Raw genomic sequence first — 27,079 nt, forward strand, 5'->3', positions numbered from 1 at the left:
CCCTAGATTTTAGTTTGTCAAGCTCTTCGCTGACAAACAGAATAGACAATACGTTTACATTTTGAACTTTTAGAATTAATTAATTTTTTTAAATCAAACGAACCAATTGAGGAATAACTACTTCAAAATTTCAAGGAGCGATGCATACAATCTATTTTTTGAGGTTATGCATATCTCGTTGTTATTTTTCACCAACCTACCAAAATCCCTGCTTCCAATCAGCGGCCCTGAACTTTCGCCTTAGACCGGCGCGTCTCCTCCGTGCATTACGGTAAACATGGCGGTCTGTCGTGCGCTCACCGCTCTGGACACGGACAGAAATGGGGGTGCAAGTGGAAGCTGCTGAAGCCCCAAACACTCGTGGGGTTTGGTGCCCTTTAAAAATACAAATAATTAGAAATAATTTAAACTTTTTTTGGACTTACAACAATATTAATCGATGGACATGCACACAGACTGCCGTGAAAATAACACAGTCTCATATTTAACACCTTTCTCTTTTACGGTAGTGGTGAAATCCACGGAATGTTCCACACGGGAACAGCTGACTAGAGGATGCCGCACTTAGCCAAACGAGATGTGACCATTACAAGAAAAATATCAGTTATCGGATGTTTGTGCATTAACAATCAGGTAATACTTATTTTATTGTTTTGTGTTGTCATCGTGTTGTGGAGAGGAACGGTGCGTGTTCACAACAGACGATTCGACGGATTATTATGGCTGTCATCCTCAACCTCCAGCCCCTCCTTGTTTTGCTGCTACCGACAGCGATGTTGTAATGTTTACATTTAGTCCGTTTAGTTGCAAACCTCCACCGCTCTCCTCGGTACCTGCTTTTCATCTTTTCATCAGGTGCACACTTCTGGATGCATGCACTAGACAAGATGAGTGCAACTGATTTGCAGTGAAGCATTCATAACAAAGGCATTATTTATTAAATCATATTGGACAGATTAGGCCTGAGAGGTTGGTTTGCCTTAAAAAGCATTTTTCTTTCTCACATGCAGCATCACATACGTATACACTCACGCAGCTGTATTCACTGGCCTACAAAAACAAAGCTAAGAAATGTCTTACATGCGCTTGTGATGATGTTTCTCACTTGACCATGCAAGTGCAGTATTACATAACTGGTTAGCTGGTTAGTCTTACAGTAGGGTCGTGTGGCCTTAAGTGACAGTCTAAACATGCAGGGCCACAATACAGGTACAGCCTGTATCAAACCATGATTAAAAGACAACTCTTTTGGAAAATTGATTTAATTTTTCCAATACAATATATTTTATGGTATATTTTAAGCGTATGCATGCATTCAACATGCTTTAATTGCGAAATTCTTACAAAAAAATGAGTGATGCTTAAATAGTTAAATTTTAGGTCAGATTTCCAATCTTTTATCATCACTTTGGTGACTAGCTATATTCATTTTATGGAATAGTAGCCATATAATTGTGGTGTCGGTTGAGGTGGACTTTTGACTGATTTATTCGATGTTGTCTCAGTGCGATATTAGTATATAAGCATCGTTTTTCATGTTACATAAAATGATTAACGTAAAGAAAGTCACTTGACACTGAACTAGTTGTCACATTAATACTATAACAAAACAGCATTTACATGAGAAATGTGACAGTGGACGGATACAGAAATACTGACCTGAGTACAAGTCAGGACAGTACCTCATACAAATTGCGTATTGCATTTCCACCATTGTGGCTATCATCTAAAAAATAATTTGTGTTGTAGAGGTCAATATTAAAAATTAGGGTCGGGCCACAAAAAATAGATCATAATGCGCTCTTTATTTATTCCATCGAGGTGTGTTCTACTAGCTTGAAATATTTTAAAACCTTTATAAAACTGACGCATTAACACTGTATTGTATGTACATAATGTGTTTGCTACTGTTTCCCCTGATGAACCTACATTCAGCATCAGGAGTCCTTGTTTTGCTATATGGTAGCAGAGACAGGACCGTCTACTGTCTGTGTTTTGCTTCGCTCTCATTGGTCGCTCACTCAAGAGGGCGTGGTTTCATCATAACAATGCATGTCAAGGAATACACACGCGCCAAGGAATGTTTTTCAGTGTTACGTAGTAAACGGAATCTTTCCACGCGTTTAAGGGTATTTCCTGGTCAAGCAAACGCTGCATTTAGCAAACAGGTCCTATTGTGGTCCTGCAAAAGCGGATACGCTACACGGCAGTTTGAAGCGTGCGTTAGCTGGCTAGCGTTAGCAGGCTAATAGCTCCGTCCGACATTGTCACAAACCCACCGGAGGAAGCGGGTGTCGATTGGTATTCAGCTGCCGCTGCGCAAACGTTACCCTCCAAACGCTGATGGTGGTCGGTCAGAGGAGTTACTGGCGAGACTAACTTGATGGGGATACAGCGTTTTGGAGGCTGAAACACCTGCCGTCTCATTCTCACCTTCTCACCGAGAAAAAGGAAACTCGCTCAGAAAGTAAGATATGGTGTCTGTTGTTGGCTAATTCACACACCCAGACCTGTCGAACCCTTTTAATGGTGTAACGTGTATAAGAAACAGCGAGTAATGTGTCTGAATTAAGAACTAGCATCCTGGCTCCCTAGCATAACCACAGTTATGTATGTATGTATGTATGTATGTATGTATGTGCTGCTAGGCTGGGACAAAGCATTAGCCTAGCTTGGCTAAAGTTAGCTGCTCCCCTTCAACAGGGGACGTCGAATTAACAAGTAGACTCTAATGGCTCTGTAACAATATACGTGTTGTGTTTATGGTGTTGTGTGCATCGGTAACGATAATATATAGGACACCATGCAATGGGGCACTGTTGTCTCTGATTGTGTGGTAGCTGAGGATCCCGCTTATCCCTTTTGTTGTTGCTTTGTCCTATGAGCACATGGCTCTCTATGTTTTTGTTCCTGCAGGCTACAGCGACCCCTATTTATTCAATCTAATGGAATTGCTGTAACTTCAGATTAACTCTACACGTGTACTGACATTTGTTCGTCTACTTAACGAATATTACTTAGGACATGTGTATAAGTGAACCGAGATAAGTTTAGAACCTTTTCTTCGCAGTTGGATGTGGCATGAATGTTGTTGTCAGTGGTCTAGTGTGGAGATCCGAATGAAATACCAGTAACATACATATTTACTTTATTTACCTGATATTCGTATGATTGTGATTAATTCCTTGTGTGTACGGACGTTTTAAAGTGTGCCCTCCCTTTTAATTAAGTGGCAAACAAAGACCACCATGTTTTCGGGTCGCCTTATATGTCGATTCAGAAAAAAAGTATTTGCTTAAAATGTATTAAAGTTGAAAATACTGTCCGTATGGAATAGCAGATGGAACAAAAAAGGACAACAGAAATCATTAATCATGTTGCAGGATATTAAATTAATTGTGTTGTAAAATATAATGGCACTGGAACAAAACAGGAACATATCCTTCATTTTTGTTTCCCTGAATCATGAATTCACAACCTGGTATTCCTAATTTTAGGGAATATACTGTATACAGTTAAAGGTCACCATATTTTTCTCAAACATATTTGAGAAAAACCTAAAAATATTCTGATTAATTTGGTTGGTTTTCTGATGTCACATGTCATGATTTTAGGCCTGTTCCCTAATTACAGGAAAGTTAGAGAAGAGTTTTAAACGAACATTTGTCTTTGCACCTTTAACGTCCTGTACAACAATGCTCAAACATTTAATTGTAAAAGCACAACATTTTTCAATATAGTAGATTGAAGATATGCATTGCACGAGATTTAGTGTAAAAATGCAGACTGAAAAAAAAGCAGTTTGAGTGGTACTAGTAGAAATTATCATATATTTACATTTAGCATTGTTCAGTCTCAATTTTACCAGCATATATAAACCCATATCAAACTAGGATTGACAAATTTAAACCCCATATTCAAGTATAGCAGAAATACAACTTACTAAATGTTAAAACTGTTTGTAAAAATTACTTATGTTGCACATCACCCATCACCAATTAAAAAAAAAGCTTGAAATAATGTGGAATGTAAAATATTACAAAGGAGACCTTGTGAGCATCTAAAATCCTATGTCATGCAATGGGAAAACATTCAGTTTTTGAAAACACTTATATTTTTCCTTTTCAGTATTTGAAATTATGTGTTTTTGATGTTTTGAACCACTCATGGGGTTTCAGTGATGCAAATATTATATTTATGTACATTTTAGACATCCCAACTTGTTTGGAAAAGGGGCTATAAATGTATAACTCAGTTTACAGCATCATACCTTGTATCATTGCTCCTGTATATCTTGTTATAAAATACGACTAGAATGGTTCACATTTCTTTTGATATCTGGTACTTTGGTACTTGGAAGAATGAGTTTGGTTAGTTGCCAAATGGCTTTTTTCCCTCATGACCAGTCATGATGTCTAGCCGTTGTGCTCAAGTGCTAGTGAAGAGTTCACATTAGAAGCTATCTTCTGAATTTGACATTTGATTTGTTTTTGCAGGGTTAAGACAATCAGAGGCCGCAAACAAGTGCCTCCACTGTAGTTTCCTTTCCCAGAGTGTGACTCGTCTGCACGACGTCACCAATGCGACCATGGGAAATAGCAGTAAATAGGCTGCCACCAACAGCCCCCTTAAACCCAAGGAGGTTCCTTGGAGAGCCCTGTAACGCCCCAGTGCATCTCAGGAGAAGGTAATGTGTGGTTACTCTAAGTGTCATTATTTTAGCTGATTTAAAGTATTTCATAAAATGTGAAAAAAAACACACCACTTCATATTTGGTAGGCAGTAACTACATATCAAAGTCAGCATTAGAAACCATTTTACATGTAATTACTCTGTTTGATTTGGCCATGGTGATAATTTTTTGTCCTTAAAGTTAAGATTTGTGGGCCTGGATTTTTGTTGAGTGAATACAAGAGAGATTTCAGCAGAATTTCCTCCATGATGTTATTAGAAGATCAACCTTATGATCACACACACATTTCCTTCTGCAGACAAAATACACAATAGCTCTGTAAAATAAGTGATTTTAAGTACCATAATCGCACACTTACCTGACCCCACACAAATACAGAGAATGACTGGTTGTCCCACAACATATATAAAAGTTCAAAGAAAAGTAATATTGTTTCATTGTGCATTTATTTTGTCGTCATTTATTATGTATAATGCTATTATGAATCTACATTGCAATCTGAAGGCAACATGTTTTAAATCTTTGATATATCTTCCTGTAATATAGGCATTATTTATTGAAACATCTCCCTGACTTATCAAAGAGTCTCTTTTTGAGGGAATTATGAGCAATTATTCTGTCGGAGTCTGTATGTAGACATAGAAACTATCTGTGGTAATTATCATTGTGTTTCTGTTTGTTACAGCCCGTCAGTGAGACGACAGTGGGGGAGACAAGATAGAACTGTACTGCACAGTTCCTTGGTCCAGGATGAGAACTTCCATCGTCTGCTTTTCTCCCAGCATCACCAACAGGTTCCTTTAGATGAGTCCAGACAATACAGCCACACCAGCACACCACCACGCATGCTTCACCCTGCTGCTCACCTGCCCCAGCAGAACCCCATCATGGTGGATCTACACGACCAGGTAACTGAAAAAGAGCAGCCTGATGGGTGAACAAAGTTTCACATTTATTCCCAGGAATGCACATTTAGCATGAAACCTGGAGGATGTTATGTAGTTGTACCTTTCATTCATTTCAAAGGAGAATATTTGTGATTGCTGTTTATGGCAGACAGCTTCCAGTTTTATGCAGACTGTTACCCCCATCTCTCCCTTTTTTCTGTTCCTTTCTTCTTTCCTAAAAGATGCACCAGGGATCGGTTCCAATATCATACACTGTTACAACGGTGACGACCCACGGATTTCCCATTCACACCGGGCAGCCCCTTCCAGGGTGCAACACTCAGCAGCTCCCAGCATGCTCGGTAATGTTCAGCGGACAGCTCTCTCTGCTCTGCTGCCTTCCTCCTCCTGTGAGTTTGAAAAGGAAGAGCCCCAAATGTCAGTGGCATCCATGTAGCACACCATACCAGCCATGCAATTCGTCACTGTCCATGAGTAATAAATAAACTGCTGCTGTTACTGTGTAAGATCTGTGGTTGATGTTAGCACAAATCAGAAGAACAGTTTAGCAACACCAAGTGTGACTCTGTTGTGTCTTCTGTTGACGTGTGGAAGCAGACCTCAGAATGATGTCTAGTGTGTCGTGTCAGTGCTATGATTATATGTACCGCATTGCTTTTGTTCACATGCTTACAACATGCTCATTAGAACTGCCGTAATGCAGATATAAGAAACTGTTTCCTAGGTTAGGTGGAAGATTGATTTTTGATGACTACTTTTTTTTCTGAAGACATTGATTAGCATCCATTTGTTTTGTTGTGGTTTTTTTTTTATCTCCTCAGCTCATACAGGCATGTACCATGCAGCATATGCCAGTGTCTTATCAAGCCTTTCCACCCCTGATCTCCAGCGAACATTTTGTATTGCACCCGACTCCATCTGTTCCTCCCCACCAGCCACCGCACCTTGCTCCCCTGAACCAGTTTGTCCCTTTACAACCTCAACACCCACGCATGGTGAGTAGTCCGTGATACGGCCAGCCTTTTAGTTCACAATAAATGATGGGGTGTATGATATTATGAAACATATTAGACAATAAAGACTGCAATGGGGTGTGGTCAGTATCAGTGGTGTGTGAGGGTCCAAATTGTCAAGACCGACAGGAATGCAGCAGCGGCCAAGTTCGCAACAACTGCTACTGCGATTGCCAACACGTGGTGACTGGGTAGGAGGGGTTAAGTAGCCTGGGAGCACTGACCAGGTGCTCCCAGGCTACTTGACCCCATCTCAAGCTCCGCCCAACTGAAAACTTCCAAGACACAGAGCAAACACACAGTACCTGAGAATGACCAAGGCCCCAGGGCTGTCACGTCATAACTTGCATTGAATGTTGGCATGGATATTTATGTCCGATCTACCAGCTGCTTTTTTCTGCACTGTCCTTTCAGCCTCTACAGAGGGTAGAAAATGAAGTTGACCTAAGAGGTGACCAGCACCCATTAGGGACCTTCTCCTACCCTCCCTCTCATCACCCACCAGCGCTGCCTCCTTCTTTGCCATTACAGTATCTTCCTCAAGAGCCTCTTCATCAGGAGCTTCCCTTTGGAGTGGTAAGTTAGTCTCTGAGACATATCACAGGAAAGTTGGTAGAAACATAATTACAGTATTTGTGTTGCAGGAATGTAATTAATTATAAGAAATGTTAATAACTCTTGCCAAAAAGTTGCTGATACAGTTTTAAAAAAGGCTTATGAAATTGCGTCCTATGAAATGTTATGAAGGTCTTAATTTAACTTGTCGGGCCACAAAGAAGTCCAGAGAACAACTGCCTTCTTATCCTGCCGACGCTGAACAGCACCACTGCTTCCACCCGTCTGACTTACGCAAAGTCAAAAAAGAAATAATTCTTACCCAAGAAGTTGCAAATAAATGGATAAAACTGGATGAGTAAAGCTAGAGTTTGATTACCGTTATTCACACAAGATATTTTTACCTATCAAAGGTCTAAACGGTAGCATTGACTGCTGTATTTCGTTGCTTGAAATTAGTGTTATTGTAATAATAATAATCGTCAGTCCTGTAATGATCCCGTAGGGCAGTGCTTCTCAATTATTTCCTGTTACGTCCTCCCAGCAAAAAGAAAACTATTTGCACCCCCACTCCCCATTCTCTGCCACGACTATAAATATTAGTTGTATATTAAATTGTTATTACACCTCCGCATAACACTGTATCCTTATTAACATTAAAGAAAACAAACAAATAAGAAACATGGTTCAATTTATACCAAAGAATAATTTTATTAACATTATTTTTTAGTCTATAACAGAAACGTTTTAAGTGCATCAATTTGCCTGAAATTAAAAAAAAACCTTGTTTAAACTGTAAACATTTTTGACCAACTTATTGCACCATTTGTTACCGAAAAATAAAATTAAAATCAATAAATAATAAAAAATTCAAATTCAGTACCATAACATTAACTTAGGAGCACAATATATAAAACACCTTAACCCACAAAACAAAAACGAATAAAACAATTTGTGCTGATTTTTTTTTCTCTTTTTTTTTTTTTTTATAAAAATGAGGGGGCCACGCCCCACTATTTGAGAACTGCTGCCTAAGATAAATAATTTTTTAATGAGTAGTTCCTCTCCTGCTTTTCCATTTTATGACAGGTGGAATTGTCTTTTTTTAAGTTTGGCATCACTCATAAATTAATTCTAGAACGATAAAAAAACAGCCCTTCTGATGTTTTATATCTGAAGTTGTAACAGCCTCTGTGTTTCTGTTCAGATCCATACCACAATCGTAGATTAAAAAGTACTTTGGTTAAAACATGTTCTTGATGCTGGTATAATTCAACTTAACCGCTTATTGGTAGAGATGGCTAGAGATGACATTAAATGCCATGTTAAACTGTGGTATGTTACTTTAGTTACCACTCCCTTAAAATAAAGCAATGACATCACTTTCACATTGCAATGGCTTGTCTTCATTCAGTTGCTCTGCCTTAGTTGCTCCAACAAGTTTGCTTCAGTCTGCTGTCATGTGTTTCCGCACAGCCATATCCCCACATGCTACCACGGCGAGTGAGTGGACAGAGATACCGGCTGCAGCAACCCCTCCCCCCTCCACCTCCCCCTCCATCTTACTACCCAGGCTTCCTCCCTTACTTCCTGTGAGTACCAAATCAAAGGTATCAAAAAGTACCGAAAAAAAGTTACACCAAGTTCTCTCTCTCTGGTTTAAAGAAATGAAAGGAATGAAGAGAGGACAGAAACAGCTGTTTGTTCTCTTTGCAGCTCAGAGATGCTGTTTGCAGACCACTGTTTACACTCATAATGGAGATGATCGTATTGTTTCTTATTATATGCTTCTCCTCCCTTCCAGGTCAATGCTTCCTGTGCCTCCTACAGCAGTGGGCCCAGCCATTAGTCTAGACCTGGATGTGGATGATGTTGAGATGGAGAACTATGAGGTCAGTGTGATAATTGGGGAAACTATTTTTACTCATTATGTATGACCTTACAGTATTCATGTGAAATATGACATCCACATGTATGATATAGACGTGGTCTTACTTGACAAAGCTCTTTTTATGCCTTTACTCTAGAGACGACTAGATGATTGACAGAAAGCTCTGGTGGCGTGTCTCTCAGTTTGATCGATCCTAACGCCTCCTCTCTGCTTCCTCCCTCTCTCTGATAGGCATTGCTCAATCTGGCTGAGAGGTTGGGTGAAGCCAAACCCCGTGGACTCACTAAAGCTGATATAGAGCAACTTCCATCCTACAGATTCAACACCGAGAATCATCTATCTGAACAAACGCTGTAAGCCGTCCTCACCTTTTAAATTTGCACGACACGTAAAATTTATTAATATAGATTGATCTGTATCTCAATAAAATACTCTCTCTCCTCCTGTCAGGTGTGTTGTGTGCTTTAGTGACTTTGAGTGTAGGCAGCTACTTCGGGTATTACCTTGTAACCACGAATTCCATGCAAAGTGTGTGGATAAATGGTTAAAGGTAAGGCGACGCCAACTTGACTAAAGTCATCTCATTGTCTCTGTATAAACATCTTGATAGATGATGACTAAAGTCTTTCTGCTTCCTGTCACTGTTTGACTTCCAGACCAATCGCACTTGTCCTATCTGCCGAGCCGATGCCTCAGACGTACACCGAGAGGTGGAGTGAGAGTTGTCTTTCTCTGAGTGCTGAACTGGAAAGCTGCACACACCAGAGTATGTCTATGAACTGGGGACACCTGCCACCCAACCCGTGTCCTCCAGTAAATATTGCTTACCGACCCACCACTCCTGCCCTTCCCTGAATAATAAGCAATCCAGGATTGTTTCTGGAGCCTGTTGTACCTCTGCTGTGCTTCATTGTCCAAGTCTCATGAAACATGAAACCCACTGCCTATCGCAACCTATAGCCAGAGCTCTGGGGTCGCCAGCCAGATCTTTCTCTGCCCCTTCTTTGCAGATTCCAAAGATTTTCCCAACAATGCATTATTTGCTGCTTTTGTTTACACGATTTGATTATTTTTTTTTCTCCGTGGATGTGGTTTTGGTGTTCATGAATCATGGGAGTCCTGCATTGGAAGAGGGGAGCTGTGAGCTTGCAGGATGTTGGGCTGAACACCTCGTGCAATTAGCAGAAAAATAATACAGATACTTCGACAAGTGCGTCTGTGGTTGGAGGCGATGCCTGACCATCATAGATGCATGTTTGTGTAGGTGTTGGGCAAAAGTGACTTGTTAATAATATATGTTCTGCAATAATGTATCGATCATTTCAACAGTTTAACATCTTATTTGATTTAGATTAACCAATGCTATTGTGAACGTGTGACTTGCTGTGGTAAAATGCAGACTCTGTTAAGCCTGAGGTTATGGACTCAAGTGATGAGACATCTAAACCAGATTATCCTCTTCAGAACAGATCTGTACAAAAGCAGTCAAGGACTGCATCCTTTTGAGGTAATCTGGCATAACTGCACAAGTGCTACATTCACTCCATGTCAGCATTGTTCCTCTGGCAACTTTGTGTGTGTGTGCGTGTGTATGTGTGTGTGAATGTGTATGTTTGTCCTGTTCACAGAGCCAATGCATTGTGTAACCACTGGATACAGGGCAGCATGATAGGACTTGCATGAACTGTTGATTCAGATTAGCAATATTTTAATCAAACATTGGCACCAAAATTATCAAATTTGAAGAAAAAGAAGAGACAAAGACGAAAAACTAAAAGAACTGCTTGCTTATTCAGAGCGCCACAAGCAAAGACTGGCATGTGGTTCCACCTCGGCTGCATTTAAGGAGTCCTCGTCTGAAGGCTTTGCTGATGCCATAGAGCTTTGGAAGCCTGTGCAGAAAGCAATATGTGCAGAGTGGCAAGTTTCAAATGAACTTTCTTCCCCTTTTTAGGAAGAGTGGGCTTTTTATTTCTTTGTTTGTGAGCCAAATCCAATACACAGATATAACCTATACTGTTCAATATTTCAGATCTGCCTTCTTATGACCTTGACAAGCACAAACCTATTACTAATCCTGAAAATACTTTGTCAGTTACACTTGTTTTAAAAGTATGTCTTTTTTTAAAGGTTTATTTATTGGTTTTGTCTTCTAGAGAAAATACATTGAAGGAAATGGTCGGCGCACTTACAATGTTTGTGTAGGGTATGTGTTATATTCCGGTAACTTGGTCAAGTCCTTGTCTTAGGCCACGGTAATGGTGTTGTAAAAGAGCAACTGTATGTATAGCTTCATTTTGAATGCTTTTAGATAAACGTTTGAAGACAGAAGAATGTTGAAAACCCTTGTAGAAGTCACTGGTGACACTCAGCAACACGCCAAGCGTCTGTATCCCACGGTGATCGATATACAAATGACACAAAGCTTGAGTGTTCGGTGGTGTAGAAACACTGTTTGACTTCTTATTCCCCTGCTTGTGTTCACACTTAAAAAAAATGATGCATTGGGGTTCAAGGGAAAAGAGCAACAAATAGACTTTGCTTTGGTTTCACTCTTGTCTCTTAACTGCCCCATTAAGCACTAACTGGCAGTTGTAACCTTTGCTATTATGTGTAAAGGGATCTTGCCTTTTTCTTTCCTTTCTTAAGTGAATGTGAGTTTTGATGTGTGTGCCGCCCTCAACAGAAAAAAGAAGCCATTTAATGAGTTAAACCCACAGCTTTGAGAATTAACCTATGTGTACATATCTATTCGCTGGCATATATTGTAAGTAAAAAAAAAATTCACTCAGGGCCTCTCAGCATATAAAAATAATAAGAAAGGAGTACAGTCCATTTCATATGGAAAGGATGCCATGTAAAGGGTATATCTGCATTTAGTTTGGTCCTTTTCCTCAGACCATAAATAATTTAATGTAATCAATTATAATATTCTGTTTTGTCGGAAATAGTAGATATTACTTCATTTTAAGACAGGCATGTAAGAAAAAAATATTGGTAAATATGTTATTAGTATTCACTGAAAAGAGGCAATGTACACTGAAACTCATTACAAGTGTTTGGCTTCAAACCTGTTTGACTTTTGTTGTTTTACTCTAACCATATGTTCAACATAGCGGTTGTGATCCCATTTCTAAATGTGCCATTGTGCACACTATTCTACCTAATTCACTCCCAAATCTACTTCAGAGGTGTTTGCATGACTTAAAAATAAAAACGTTAAACAAGTGTATTATGGTGGAGGATATCTCATAATCTGATGGAGACCTATTTAATGGTGCACAATATGCATGCTTGTCAACCAGATCCCAACTGATTTTTAGCTCTAGTTGGCTTTGGGTTCAGGGGGTTTGGATCTTTACGCTCAGCTGATAACTGCCATGCATTGTACTGCACACATTTGTAATAGAACTGAATGACTACAAGATTTTATTGCGCTTACTTCATTTTATAGGGAAAAAAATGGTCTTGAATCCAGAAATTCTTACATTGTGTTACTGTTATTGCCCTAACGACTGAAAATTACATGCTCTGAAACTGCTGTAGTTTATCAAAAGCCATAGTGAAAAGGTGCTAGATGTTCTGCTTTTAGGTATGAAAACTCACTTGCGTGAATGCAATAGTTTTGTCATGAATCCCATGTATTCTTACAGCATGTTATACTAATACCCCCAAACAATGTCAAAGAATTCTATATAGTTTAAGGGGTTTAAAAAAATAGTGTTGTCATACTTTTTTCAGTGTAGTACTGTACCTGCCTATCAGGCTCTTGCTCTGAGTGTATCAATATCTTAAAATGTATTGTTCACATATAGATACCTTAATTCGTGTTACATGTTAGCACTATTATTTTTCGATTAAGTATTTACTTGACAATATTCAGCTACCCTATTAAAAAGAGAACCTTCCATTAAGGTGTAGGTAATGAGGTCATTTTTAACAACAACTGAGAATAGAGTCTTGTAGTCTTTCTGTTAAAAAGTTATTGAATAATCTCACAGCTTGTGTGGTGCAAAAAAAAAAAAACCGTGTTCCAATAAGAAGCTAAAATTTATTTAGGATTTGTGATTGATTGCTCCGTAGATGCCATTTATTGTTTACCAATGAATTTTGCTGTGGTGGGATAGTGGTTTACTGTTCTTCTTCTCCCTGGCCTCTAGGGGTCCTTGCCTGAACACCAGACTACCCACCCACCAACAGAGCCAGGGGCATGTGTTCTGTGTTAGGCAGATATTTTGCTTTGGTACTTGCACATTTACAGTTACCTCATTTTTTTCCATGTTTGTATTGGCGGGTGGGGGGAGAAAATAACTAATATATATTATATATAGGAAATGGTTCTTGTTATAATTTTTCATTCCATTGGAATCATATTGTTTGTAGCATTTAACATAACTAGTTAGTGTATTATATATACATCTGTATACTGTTTGAAATTTTTAAGATTTGTACTTTTTTTAAATGAAAGTTGCTAGTTATGCTTTACTAAGTAGTGCAATCATATTTTTTTTCCAATTGTTGTGGCTGATTTGAAAGGGTTGTTCACTAATAAATGTATGACGTATACCAATATGACAATGGTCTCTTTTGACTTTAAAAAGAACGCTAATCCATCAGTGTGCTCCATCCAACATTCATGTGGATGTTTTATGGTGCGGGTGAGAAGCACTGTTGTGTGAAAAGAGGGTCCTGAATTCAAATCCACCCGAGTTCTTGTGGACATGTCTGCGGTTTTCAGGGCTTTGACTCGCTTTTCAATAACATGCAAAATGTCATTTTTGTTGGTGTTGGCCCTGTGAAGAACTAGTGTGATGCACTCGCGTCATGTGATGCACAAGTGTTGTACATTGCCAATAAAACCACATTTTTAAAACGTTTTTAATTTATAGCTGGAAAATTACATTTTACATGAGCCCATTTTGATGTTACAGGCATCTATGAGTAACCACAGGCACACTATGGGCAGACTCTTTCCTAGATTAGGCCACATATAAAAGCTGTGGCATCTGTTAATTTTTTTTTTTTAACTTGAGGCCGTCTGCTTTATATAATAGTCAACCTGCATTTGGTCATTTTATGACACAGATAAGTCAAAACAAAGCAAAGGTAAATTCTGTGTTTTTAAATATCCAACTTATGTACAGATTATGGCCTATTTGAAACAGGGTTCCCATGACTTCTGTCCAACTTCGATCTGTTCCCACAAGCTCACTGCTTTCCACATTTTATACATGAACGTCCACCACTAAAACCAGTTCTGGAGTTGTCAGGAGAAATGGAATCAGGAAAAATGGATGACAAAATATTTGACAAAACATAGCAAAGGCATTCACACCATTGTATAAACCTGCTACATGCTGCGTCGTGTATGTCAGCAGGTTATTAAAACACGTTGCCCAGGTATCAAGTGACCTGGGATATGATCCTGGTTTGTACAAAGCTACGCTACAGTCTCAGTACATTTCAGAAGTTGCTTAATCCTTTGCTCCAACACTGACGACGATGGACAACAATGAATTGGTATCTTGCACAGACAATGGAAATCAAACTTCTTTGTCCACATGACATAAAGATGAGTTCAAGGAAGGACTTCAAGAAATATTTATTTGATAAAATTCAAGACTTTCCAGGCTATTGGGAACCCTGTAAACACAACCAAACAAGGACTAGATGCAAGGAGGTTAATATTTTTTTTCCAGGTTAGGGTTTGTTTTTTTTTGACTCAATGATCCCTTGTGTATGATGGCCATTTTAAAAAAAAAAAAAAAAAGTGGGATGGAGGAAAATGTATTTCCACTTAGAGGTTGTATGTCATCTATTAATCGTCCGTGAGGTCCTGAACAAAAAGGACCTCGGAGCGACTCAGTCCAGCCTCTTTCAGTGTGGGAGGGTTGGGCTGCTCTTCAGTTGGAAGGCAGGGCAAGACTCGGCGAGGGAAGTTTGTTACTATCTGAAACTTCTCTGGGGACTCTTTCAATGAGAAAATGAAGTCGTATATTACCTGCAAAAGAAAAGAAAATAGAAAGTGAATACTCTGGAGATGAAGAAGAAAGACAAATGCTTTGCAATAATAGCCCATTTTAACATGTTCGACAGCAATGAGACATTTGGTGAGTTTATTTATGACAGTATCTGAGGAAAAAAATGTTTGGCTCAAACATACTGATTTTGTCATTTATGTTGTATAATCCTTATGAAATATTTATCAGATTGGAATTATTAATGCTCAAATTTGGTCTATTATGAACATTTACTATCTACTCATTTTCCCCATACTCAAAGTATGGAAACTAACACTACAGTAATCCCTCACGTGTTCAGGCTTCACTACATCGCTGATTTTTAGTAGGTAGTCACATGATACCGTACGCGCATGCTATTCGCTGATTGTTCTTGGAACGCATTAACCGCGAGTAACGAGGGATTACAGTATTTTCCGGACTATAAGGCGCACCTAAAAGCCTACAATTTTCTCAGAAACCTGTAGTGCGCCTTATAATCTGGTGCGCCTTGTATATGGATTAATATTCATATTAATATTGGTTAAAAACATGATCCCTGAAAAAGAGCCGGCAGTCTGGCCGCCAGTCATGCCGCACTCCGCCACCAGAGGAGCCCCTTCTCAAGGCACTCGGGCCCACGCCCCCTAACAACGGTAGTCAAGGGGTGTCACCAGAGTCCCGGCTCTGACTGAGCTGCTCTCAGATGGTAGAGCAGACTGTAGGAGCACCGGTGATTACGTAGGGATACATAAGGAACTTTCAACAATTCTATTAATAAAGTTTGACTTACTGACTGATCTCAGTATTTCCTAACTATTTGGCGTCGGAAATAACCCACTTTAAACTTAATTGGTCTTAAAAATGTCATTGTGCTGTCATCTGGAATCTAGTGACGGTCCATTCTATCAGTCTGTGGAAACACACGGAGAAACTGGCATAAAGGTGAATGAAAGACCCTCAAAGTTGAACTACCAGCCTTTTCTGAAATTTCAAGAGCAGAGTCACTGCTAGACAAAGGTGTCTGTTGTGCTGCTGTTGCATTGATTTACAAATGTAGTTGATAGCTCTGGGGGGGGCGGAGGGGCGCATTCTGGCTTGTGTATTCTGTCTGAAGCGACGTGCTGTGAGATTCACGGCGGTGAGACACCGATGTTAAAGTCAGTTCTAGGAGTAAAACAGCATCATATTTGCCAGTAAATTATCAGCCTGACATTAAAAACTAGTAAAAAGTTGTTTAGGACACACAGCAGCAAATAGCTGCACCTCACCTCCGACTGGACTACCAATCGATCGAAACAATATTTAATTAATAAACGAAGACGAACGTCGGAGCTTAAATATCTGCTTCGAACTTCAGATCAGGAAATAATCCGCTCTGTTCGCACTGACTCGTAATGAATTTAACCAGTTTTTAATGTCAGGTTTTTTAATATGCGTGTTGACTTCTTTCTAAGATGGCAAAGTGATCAAGTGATCAGGTTTCCTTGATGAGGCTCAGAATGGCTTATTGACATAACAATAGGAGCCATTCAAAGGTAGTCAGGAAGTCATGACTGCAATCATGACTGCCTGAGCAGTGCTGCTCTATCTAGTGGACGGATTGCGCAACTACAGCACTGCAGTTTATCAAATAAATTTTATTTATTTTTTATTGTGTGCGCCTTATAATCCAGTGCGCTTTATATATGAAATTAATTATAAAACAAAACAAATTATTGAGGGTGCGCCTTATAGTCCAGTGCGTCTTATAGTGTGGACAATACTGTACTGTATATGCATTGGTTATACATCCTGTCCAAAATTACCCACAGGTGTTTAACTATGGGCACATGTCATAGTGAAATTAGTACTGAAATCCGTTAAATCCACCAGGTCAACATCCTGTGAACAGACGTCATAACTCACCGTCAGCGACTGTCCGAAGAGGAATCGTCTCTCTACTCGTGTATCATTGGGCATCTTAAATACTATTTTGACACTTTCTGGATCATCTGAAGGTGGTTCTGGGGGAAGACATTCTGATTTTCGCTCCTTCGCCTCTTCCAGTGTCTGGGCACAACAAAAAAATTTGAAATATTAATCAGCAAGAATTGCCATCCCGTGCTTCTCCGCCTCCAGGCAGAGATAACTGGAGCATAAATCCTTGTCTGGACATTGTACACGTGTTCAAGTAAAGGCTTTAAGGGTATTTATCAAAGAGCTCACAGGGAAAATCATCATATAGAACAACAACATCACCTGATTCTCAATATCAGCACAAGAGAAGATCTTGCAGTGGATTAGTGCAAGTTCAATAAGACAAGAATAAAACTTAAAGCAATGTACACTATTTTCTGTACTATAAGGTGCACCGAAAATCCTAAAATTTTCTCATAATCCCGTAGTGCGCTTTATAATCCGATGCGCCTTGCATATGGATTAATATTAACATTAGTAGGGTGCCTCCTGGTGCATGCTGCAACAGGAGGCGAATATAAGACCCTTAAAGCTGAACTTCCAGCCTTTCCTGAAATTTCAAGAGCAGAGTCACAGCTAGACAAAGGTGTCTGGTGTGCTGCAATTGATTTGTAAATGTAGTTGAAAACAGAGCATTGCATTTGCGAGTAAATTAGCAGCCTGATATTAAAAACTAGTTAAAAAATTGTTTAGGACACACAGCAGCAAATAGCTGCACCTCACCTCCGACTGGACTACCAATCGATCGAAACAATATTTAATTAATAAACGAAGACGAACGTCAGAGCTTAAATATCTGCTTCGAACTTCAGATCAGGAAATAATCCACCCTGTTTGAACTAAGTGGTCTGAATTTAACCAGTTTTTGATGTCAGGTTTTTTAATATCCGTGTTGACTTCTCTCAAAGATGGCAACGTGATCAAGTGATCAGGTTTCATTGATGAGGCTCAGAATGGCCTCATTGACATAATAGGGGCTGTTCATAGTTGATTAAAGGTCATGAATGCTCTATCTAGTGGACGGATAGCGCAACTACAGCCACTAGTTTTTTAAATCTATTTTATTTTTTATTTTTTTATGCGCCTTACAATCCGGTGCGCCTTATATATGAAATAAATTATAAAATGAACAATTCATTAGAGGTGTGCCTTATAATCCAATGCGCTTTATACTGTAAATACTGTAATTCAAGTGTTCTGAGATAGTTACATTGTTCTGAAACATCACAGCAGTTATCACAGCACAGCTGAGACGTTAAACTAATATTTTGTACACCCTATTACAAAAAGTTTCCATGTTCAGTGTTTTATACAGATTTAAAGTAAAATCAGACTCACTCGCCGCCTTCGCTCCTCGGCGAGGGCAGTCTGTCGTATTTTCTCCTCCTCCTGCCTTAGTTGCTCCTCCTCTTCTCTTTTCTTTCGGTCCTTCTCCTGGTCTGCTCGGAGGGAGGCCCGATAGGCCTCATCCTGCTGCTTCCTTAGCTCGTTGACCTGGTTCCTCTCCTCCCTGAAACATGTGTTCTTTTAAATTACAAAACTCTATAGCTGGTATAAAAGACGACAACATGAAACAAACTGCTACACGATGAAAATACTTGATTAACACGTCACAATTTCAGCCTGAATGTTTATCACAAAATACAGGAAGTTTTATGCAAACTTGTGACTGCTTCACCTGATGTCACTCAGGTGAAGCAGTCTACCATAGATGGATTGATTACCGTTGAAGGCGTTCTGACATCAGATGTGTTTGGTTGGCATCCATGATGAATGTGAGCTGATTGATGAGGTCCTCTGGCTGAATGAGCCCCTCCAGTCGGCCCACGACTGTCATCTTATGGTCCTTCAGCATTATCATGGCAAGGAATGGATATGTGTTCTCCCGCAATGCTTGGGACACTGAAACACCATCCAAGCATTATAATGTTAAATGTACTGCCAGTATGTATCTCAGTAATTTAAACTGCATGGTCGGCATGTTCACATTTCAAACACAAGCAAAACAAGTCGTATTCCATTTAGCACTCATATGGCAATAAGCTAGTGTCACATTCTTGATTACAAAGCCAACATACAGAAGGGGCAAAATGTAGTCAAAGCAAAAACACACACATGTGACAAAATCAGCATTCATATTGTTCCAGGAAAGAAAGCTTCAATGATTAGATTATTTTCACAACACACATATCTTTCTGATTCTTGTCTTGGGACAGTGTCACCCTCACAAACAGCGAATTCAAAGCTGTTTGTGGGGGGAGGACAAATACAATAGTGGACAATCAGCAAAGATAAAAGAGGATTCTCTTTCCATTTTCAAATCAGTCTGACTTTGTCTCAAATCTCGTTCGCATAAACATTAAGTTACAGTATGCCAAAATTTGCCATATGCCAACAACTGACCTAAAATAACAATACATTTGTGTACCTCTGTAGCCTTCAGGCTTGCTGGTTGAGCATGCCCAAAACAGCATCCGTGTGTTCAGGAAGGTTGCAACCTCTTCTGTACATAATGTAGAGCTATGAAATGACAAAATTAAAGCAAACCACATTTAACTCATTTTTCATGTGGATGTGAATATAAACACAAATGATCTAAAAATATGCTAAGTTCATGTGATTTCAAGTGACAAACTCTACAGTAATCATACTGTGTCTTCATTGAGAGTATCTGTATCTGACTGTCTCTAAATGATGTAGGTCAATGAGGTACAAAGTATCATACCGGCAAAACTCATCAGTGTCTTGATGATCCTCCCCATGAAGGTACACTAATAAGAAGCGGAGTTCCTGTTTGGCATCATTTAGTGCCTATAGGTATCAGGGTCAGCAAAGCAATGTTATAATTGACAGAGTAAAAATAAGTATAGTTTCTCATTGTCACTCCATACATCTTAACCCACCTGGCTGTATGTTCCCTGGTAAAAAACAGGGTGTGATCTACCATATTTCTCTTCAAAACTATGAATGAAGGACACAACATCTCCAACAGGGTCTGTGACCCGACCACGAGGATCTGGCCTGACGAACCTCAGGGCAAACCTTGAGTGGGAAAAAAATATTGAGATCAAATACTTTTCTGCTGTCACTGTTACCTTCAAGAGTTAAAATTGTAATCACATTGCATGATGTACCTGAATATATCCAGGAGTGTGTAATACGTAAATCTGAAAGGTAGCATTATCAAGTAGTAACTCCATCCTAGTAATCCCTGGAAAGAGGAAACAATTTAGTAGTACCAATCAAATATGAAACGATAGATAATTATCTGTGATATACTGTGACTTTTTAGAAAATTTAAATGCAACTGAAAACTAGAACCAAGGCAGTCAGAGACTGCAACATCCCGCAACACCCCTGAATTCAAAATTTTACCCTGACCTACTTGCATAAGTCAAAGATCAAAGCTAGTGCTCTAGCCTACTTCCATATATCAGAGCACTAGCTTTGATCTATGGTCGTACTCACACTGACCTTCTCCCTCGTCTTTCTATATTATCCGGTTCCTGTGTGTACAAAAAGTTGAAATTTGACCTTGACCTAGCTTTCTAAAGGTCAAGGTCATCTCATTTTCATCCCTTTTGTAATGGGCTTTTGTTTCATCTTTCTATCTGCAGCAGTTGCGAAGATATTTGGTGGATGGACAAACGGACGGACACTGACAATTACAATACATCACCGCTTTGAAGCGGGATGTATTGAAGACATCAGTTAGATTGTCTGCTCCATTGGTCAACTAACGTAGTACACAATTTTAAGTTAGAAATGTATCTGAGATGTAAACCAAAGGAAGTCTAGTAAAGTCAAGCATATGCAAAAGTTGAACAGAGATTGTAATCTAAAGAACAAATGGGGGAAAGGAACTGTACACCTACCCTGGGCTGTGGCCTCGAGACGATGTAACTGTATACTCTATGGTCTGCTGTATTGACCTGCAATGGTCTGGATGGTGGAGGGTTAAACACACTGGGAACGCCTTCTTGCTCATTAAGTCTGTCTTGTACTGCAGCCTGAAACATTTGCATTTGAATCTGTTATAACTGGGTCCATTCTGTGGTCAACCCACAAGAAAACAATGACGTCCGGACCAGAGCAATCCAGTACATGTTACAGAATCTGTAAAGGAATCAATTTGTACTATGACATTACCTCTATGTTCCAATTGTGCTGTTCTAGCGTCCGACGACATTGGTCCATTGATTCCAAACCTGTTAGGTCCTGTTAGACATTTAAACAAAGCCATGGATGAAAATGATCAAAAGAATACAGAAAATGACGTTTGAAAATGTTTTAGTTAGCATATTACGTGCTATTAGATTTCAGCACAGATCCTATACAAGAGTTGTAATGAAAATAAACGTTAGTTAAATGACTGTCAAACAGTAAAAAAGAAGAATAAATAAAGCACATACCACTCAAACTCGAAATTAATGCCAACGTTTACACAGAAACAACATCCACGCCCTGACCGGGTGACCAAAGGAGTTAGCCAGGTTGGCTCAAAAACAAGTCGTTTTTGTAGTTAGCTTACAGCTCTGTTCTAACAACGGTCGAACAGAAAACAAATTATGGGGGGGAATACACTCACGGGTTCGTCACAATACCAAATATTTTATTACGTTCAAATAAAAATAACTGCTTCGCTGATAAATTTCAGAGACACCTCGATCGTGACTGCTGTGTTAATGTTACCTCTGGAAGTCTTTGGTTAAAAGCTTCAAAAACATCAAGTTACCCAGGTTTATGTTAGCCTGGAGTGAAAATGTACTCTAAAAATGATGCAAAATTAGTTTAACAGACAATCAAATACTTGATATATACGTATTTCTTCTTAATATCACAAACAAAGAAATTTAAGTGCAACCACGGCCTTTAAAGTCTGCTAACTTACCAGATATCTTAGCTAATGTTAGCTAGTTACGTTGTCGTTAGCTCTGGCTCAAGTTGATGGCTAAACGTTATGGGGCTAAGGGGTAACGCTGACGAAGTTGGCTGTGCATAAAACGTTTAAACACACACGGTAACATCTATTTACGAGGATCCACTTTCAACAACAGCTTATTACTGTTGTATAATTCAAACAGACGTGTTTTTGTATCAGATTTAGGTTCGTTACCTGAAATTGAAGGAGTTTTTCAGTCTGCGCCTGAGATAATTCTGGCTCCTCTGGCGCCGCCATCTTACCTCGCCAATAATCTAGCAAGGCGTAACAACGTAAACTGTCTCTTCCTGATGCGAGGTGTGACGTCACAACCTCCACTGAATGCTGCCCCCTAGCGTTCTGGATGATAACCGGCGGAACTTCCTTTTTTATCATCTCACAATCCAAACATTTCACGAAACACTAGCAATTTTGAAAAATCTGTACTAAACATCTGTAATAAAAATATCTCAATATTATGGTCCCTTGTCATCATAGGTTTGAAGTCTATCAGCAGTGTTTTAGATCAGCTGCAGTTGTTGAATGTTAGTCTGCTGATACCAGAATAAAGTCCATTGCAGTCAACTAATCTAGACAAAATTAAATCATGGATGACCTTCACTCACTCAGAGGACGTGAGGAAGGACCTGGCTCTGGGTGGTCGTCTCAATCACTGGGAAGAGCAGGAATCTCCAACCACAACAGAGGCCATAGGTGACAAATGACAGCTAGCCAAACCTCTGTAACTTTGTTAGAAAAAGACTTTAAAAATTCCTCACATTTCTCAGTGGACCTTTCAGCAGGGATCCAATCTCAGGGTTTAATGCTTTATTAAATTCTGGGATTGTGACCCTGTTTAGCAATAAGATCAGACAAATGTGCGTATGTGTGTGCGTGTGTGTTCTATCTTGATTGTGCTCTGATAGGAAGATACTGTATTCAACATTTTAGGGAACACAGCTGATACACTCTTTGTCATGTTGTACTTTTTCTATCTTCTCTCTACCTTTCAGTATAGATCAGTATGGAAGGTTTGGGGTCACAAGACAGGAGTTGAGCAGACACAACAATCAGCCAAGTTCACACCATTCTTCTTCTTTAGAGTGGTCAACTATGTGTCCGTTGTTATGGCTCGGCTGCTTCCCATGTTTGGGTGAATTAAAAGAATCTACAATTTAAAACCAGAATAAGAAATAAGTACAACACACATGAATATTAAAATAACAGAGAATGATGACTCATATTTTAACACAATGACTAATAAAAGTTCATAACTAAAACGTTGACAGTAAATAGCTGATTCATTGTTCAAAATAAGAAAATCAAAGGTCAAGAAGCAATCAAGCGAGTCTGAGAAGAACTGAAACTCCTTTAGTGACTCTTTCAAGACAACCAACCCCTAGAATTTAGAATGACGTCAACGTCAACATCACGTTGTTACTGAAGAAAGACGTTTTCATTAAAGGCCCCAGATATAAATTTTATGGGTTCACTGTCATCATATGGTCAAACATTCCACCACACTTCATGAAAATCTGTCATGTGTTTATGTAATCTTTCCAACAAACCTATGCAGAAGAAAAAAATCTCCTTGGGAAATAAACAAAAAAAGAAAAAACCTTTACAAAAAGGTGTTCTGGCCATTTTTTTTTGCAATGCAAAACTAAACATGTTGAACATGAAATGATATTATGCAGAGATTTGTATTTTCCTCCCGACAACTTTTCTCAATAGAAGAAAATTCAGCGATTTGTGTGATAATTTCTCTCATTCAGTTGTCATTAGGATCGAGTACAGGATTGACGTTACTGACAAGAACTAGGACATAGAAAAATCCGGTATTGATAATGTGTTAATATATAGTTAAATACTATGCTGTAAGCACTCAATTTGAAATGTTTTGGCTTGAAATGTTTTTCAAGTTTATTTTGGTCTTTTCACATGCCTTTGTAGTTAGCTCCTCAGTTCACCTGTATGTGATGAATATATTTTAAAAAAGACAAGATAGAAATAAACAGTCATACATGAATTTCCCAGACATATTTTTTTTACTTTCCAACAGGCACACTGTTGTTCATGTGAATTTGTTTGGCCACAATGTTCGTGTAGTAAAAATCTACAGTCAGCCAAAACTGGTGTATTAACTTTTGGAGAAAGTCAAAGCAGACACAGAAGGGTTATTTAATGATCTTCTTCTTAAACACTCCACACACTGAAAACCAAAAACTGCATTGAAACAGTGAGATCAGGAAGTGATCAGTTTCACAATAAAGTACACCGTAGAGTTTGTCTTCAGTGTGTGAGGCATTGAGCCATCCAACCTCACTTCTTTCCCTCTACCATAATAATGTGGTACCCAAACTTTGTCTTAACAGGAGGATCTGTGTAAACAGGTTTATCCATGGAGCTGACAGGAAGGGCAAACGCTGCATCCTGGAAAGGTCCGACCATCGACCCTCTTGTCATCCACCCAAGATCACCCTGTCATTAACACAAAAATCCAGATTTAAAAAACACAGTGAAGATGATATGGATGCTGATGCAATAAATACGTAAATGATAATGAAAGAAAACATTAAGCGGGTTAAAAGGGCGAACCGTACCGAAAAGCTGTGACAAAACAGGAACTTAAAACTTGTATTTTTAACCAGTTTGATCACTATAATTAGCTCACACATGACAATGTGAAATAAAAACAAAGATGGAGCAATAGTGTGTGCAATAGAGGAGTAAAGAACTGCTTTAATCATCAGTCTGGAATTCACCTCCAGTGACAGATCATGATGAGTTTCGTGTTTGTGCGCCATCACGCAAGTATTGATTCTATATTACATCACTGAATAAACAAAAGGCCGTTCTTACTCCTTGTCTGGCTTTATCTTCACTATATTGCGATGCCACTTCACTAAAACGAACACCAGCCTTCAGCTTTTCCATGGCCTCCATGCATTTACCATGTTTTTCACAGAGGATATGTCGAACCTGGGGACAAAGAACAGATCATTATAGCCATTTAAACATTTTGGAGTGATTGTTAGAATGCAAGAAAAGCTAATTTTTATAACAGTAAAGGATTCCAACGGTGTCTCATACATGCAGGTAGAAGGTACTCAGAGAGCTCATACTTCCACCCACACCAGTGTCACTGTTACAACCTGAACAAAAGGAATTAAGACTGTTTTCTCAACCAGACCGTATGGTAATTTGTCTTGTCTGACCTTTTAAGGACAATAATTCATCATGGCACAAAGTGCACATCAAAACCTATGGTGATGTCATCTTGATGACATTGCTAAAACCCTATTTGTATTAAATCACATTAGTTTGCGCCATTTCCTTCATGCTGGTAACGGATTACTACCATGTTTACTAACATGTTTATCATCAGGAGTTTGTGAATTATCCATACACATAATTCCCCATTAAGGCAGCTTTTCACCTTTTTGACACATATGAAATCCTCCTGAGTGACTGACTCTGCCTTGTCTCCACTCGTCTGGGTTACCCTTATGTGTTTCAACAGATACTGGACCCCCACCCCAACATTTGATGCTGATTCCAGATCATGAGATGGATCACAATCACATGCAAACAGCAGGACAGAATCATTTTTATCTTTCTTTTATTGCCAAAATGAGAAAGAAAAAAAAAGGCCCTATCCGACAATGTGGAAGTGGAAAAACTGATCCAGAACCTGACTCCATATCCAAAACCACATTAAGAAGTATTCACCTCTTTAAGGCAATCCTTCAAAAATAGTCCTCACTCATTGATATTGTGAACAAACAAGCCAATGCAAGCTATCACAGTTGATTTTTTTTTGTTTTATGTGAGCCAGAACTGATGATTAAGAAGCCATTTTGCGTTTGTAGCTTTATAAAAATAGTCTTGAAAGAACACCACACACCGCTTCCTTCACGCCTGAGAAGGACTAATATTTACCTTCACAGACGTTCCTCCCTTTGCTGCTTTCTCTTTCTTGTCAGAGTCTGCGCTTCCTGAAGCAGCTCCTGTGGACGTAGAGAATGTTAACCCACACGTCTACTGAAGCTCACAGTTAATTACACGCCATTAACAGCGGATAAACAATGGGAGACTAACCTTTACCGCCTTTACCACCTTTTCCCTTTGGTGGCATTTTGCACTGAAGTGTAATAAAATAAAAGACACCACTGAAATTGAGCAGGACAACACGCGCCAACCACAACACGCGCAGTTACCTGCGCAGACAGCGCAGCTCCGTCATGTTTGTTGGTGGTTGGAACAAGACTTGCATCTGAGGTCTAGCGCCACAAGCTGGACCGGAGTGGAAGCGCCACTCTGCTTGGAATAAAGACAGAAGAGTTTTTTCAGGGAAACCCGTTCACTTTTAAAAACATTTAAAAAAAAAAAAGACGATGAATGAATGATGAATGAATGAATGAATGAATATGTTTTCTGCTGTTTTCTTCAATAGCCCTAGTAATGAATTGTCTGGTGTCTGTACTTCCTGTCTGACTGAAGGAGGTGAATTCCTTCATATTGTATCTCTCATAATGAAGTGACTTTGCCTGGTCTTTGGTTAGACAAAATGTTTCTATTCTATCTAGCCACGATTTTTAATTTGAAGTGGAGATTGATTTATGGACAAGGGAATAAGGGTATTTTCTCTTTTATTTTTTGTGGAGTCACTGTATACTGCAGTATGTTCCCTTTGCTCATTGTATTTCAATTAAAATTTTTTTTACATAGCCACATTTACAGTTAAGTAATGTAATAGATTCCCTAACTCAATTTTATGATATGTATCACTGACTTTATGTGTTTATGTCATATCAAAACAACCAGTACAGTGTATCTAACTGACTTTAAAATATTACAATAAATTAATAGCAAACAAATTAGCAGTAAAAGAATAACACCAAAGGCCAAAGCAATAACATTTTCACAATCAGTAGTATGTCCCCCATCAGTATTGATTACGGCAGTAATTTTTGAGAGCCTGCTTATATGTGAAATCAATTCTAAAATAGAGAAAGGGTTGTCTGTGGATCCAAAAATGTGGAGTGTGTTTAAATTCATGAGGTGTATATTCTTTAGAATTGGAGGGGTTCTTCCTTTCCAAACTTCCTAATTCCTTCTTTAATCCTCATTATACTTG

The 27,079-nt window shown here is 39.0% G+C and overlaps 3 protein-coding genes across 6 annotated transcripts; 1 reads left to right on the forward strand and 2 right to left on the reverse strand.

Moving 5' to 3' along the window:
- The first annotated feature begins 456 nt into the window (after window positions 1–456).
- rnf44 (ring finger protein 44) lies at window positions 457–13,632 on the forward strand. Of its 3 annotated transcripts, none has more exons than XM_068325091.1 (11): window positions 457–633; window positions 4,497–4,687; window positions 5,379–5,601; window positions 5,823–5,990; window positions 6,423–6,596; window positions 7,029–7,190; window positions 8,646–8,761; window positions 8,974–9,061; window positions 9,292–9,413; window positions 9,511–9,610; window positions 9,717–13,632. In XM_068325091.1, exons 2-11 carry the CDS (start codon window positions 4,581–4,583, stop codon window positions 9,777–9,779), a joined length of 1,323 nt encoding a protein of 440 aa, XP_068181192.1. In that variant the 5' UTR covers window positions 457–633; window positions 4,497–4,580; the 3' UTR covers window positions 9,780–13,632. The 3 variants fall into 3 exon arrangements, with proteins under 3 accessions (XP_068181192.1, XP_068181194.1, XP_068181193.1); XM_068325093.1 differs by having other exon boundaries at window positions 461–633; window positions 5,823–5,942; XM_068325092.1 differs by lacking the exon at window positions 457–633 and adding an exon at window positions 2,042–2,467.
- A 137-nt stretch (window positions 13,633–13,769) lies between these two features.
- Window positions 13,770–23,112, reverse strand: faf2 (Fas associated factor family member 2). Of its 2 annotated transcripts, XM_068325090.1 has the most exons (12): window positions 22,946–23,112; window positions 22,566–22,685; window positions 21,168–21,236; window positions 20,894–21,028; window positions 20,153–20,229; window positions 19,922–20,060; window positions 19,744–19,829; window positions 19,447–19,538; window positions 18,743–18,920; window positions 18,357–18,528; window positions 16,968–17,111; window positions 13,770–15,061 (listed from the first exon to the last, which is right to left on the reverse strand). In XM_068325090.1, the coding sequence occupies exons 3-12, from the start codon at window positions 21,213–21,215 to the stop codon at window positions 14,879–14,881; spliced, it is 1,254 nt and encodes a 417-aa protein (XP_068181191.1). In that variant the 5' UTR covers window positions 21,216–21,236; window positions 22,566–22,685; window positions 22,946–23,112; the 3' UTR covers window positions 13,770–14,878. The 2 variants fall into 2 exon arrangements, with proteins under 2 accessions (XP_068181191.1, XP_068181190.1); XM_068325089.1 differs by lacking the exons at window positions 22,566–22,685; window positions 22,946–23,112 and adding an exon at window positions 22,135–22,229.
- An 850-nt stretch (window positions 23,113–23,962) lies between these two features.
- Window positions 23,963–26,191, reverse strand: pin4 (protein (peptidylprolyl cis/trans isomerase) NIMA-interacting, 4 (parvulin)). Its single transcript, XM_068325094.1, has 4 exons — window positions 26,041–26,191; window positions 25,882–25,949; window positions 24,802–24,921; window positions 23,963–24,420 (listed from the first exon to the last, which is right to left on the reverse strand). The coding sequence occupies exons 1-4, from the start codon at window positions 26,075–26,077 to the stop codon at window positions 24,262–24,264; spliced, it is 384 nt and encodes a 127-aa protein (XP_068181195.1). The 5' UTR covers window positions 26,078–26,191; the 3' UTR covers window positions 23,963–24,261.
- Between the last annotated feature and the right edge of the window lie 888 nt (window positions 26,192–27,079).

Source organism: Antennarius striatus, chromosome 10, assembly GCF_040054535.1.
Source record: "Antennarius striatus isolate MH-2024 chromosome 10, ASM4005453v1, whole genome shotgun sequence".
Taxonomy (NCBI): Eukaryota; Metazoa; Chordata; class Actinopteri; order Lophiiformes; family Antennariidae; genus Antennarius; species Antennarius striatus.

Coding starts and splice junctions, on each gene's coding strand:
- rnf44 (XM_068325091.1), top strand. CDS start 4,581: ATGCGACCATGGGAAATAGCAGTAAATAGGCTGCCACCAACAGCCCCC. Junction 8,762..8,973: donor GGCTTCCTCCCTTACTTCCT/GTGAGTACCAAA, acceptor CCTCCCTTCCAG/GTCAATGCTTCCTGTGCCTC. Junction 9,414..9,510: donor CATCTATCTGAACAAACGCT/GTAAGCCGTCCT, acceptor TCCTCCTGTCAG/GTGTGTTGTGTGCTTTAGTG.
- faf2 (XM_068325089.1), bottom strand. CDS start 22,197: ATGGCGGCGCCAGAGGAGCCAGAATTATCTCAGGCGCAGACTGAAAAA. Junction 19,830..19,921: donor ACCAGGGAACATACAGCCAG/GTGGGTTAAGAT, acceptor TGATACCTATAG/GCACTAAATGATGCCAAACA. Junction 15,062..16,967: donor TCTTCGGACAGTCGCTGACG/GTGAGTTATGAC, acceptor TTTCTTTTGCAG/GTAATATACGACTTCATTTT.
- pin4 (XM_068325094.1), bottom strand. CDS start 26,077: ATGCCACCAAAGGGAAAAGGTGGTAAAGGCGGTAAAG. Junction 25,950..26,040: donor AGGTGGTAAAGGCGGTAAAG/GTTAGTCTCCCA, acceptor CTACGTCCACAG/GAGCTGCTTCAGGAAGCGCA. Junction 24,922..25,881: donor AGGGAGGAACGTCTGTGAAG/GTAAATATTAGT, acceptor CTTTGTCCCCAG/GTTCGACATATCCTCTGTGA.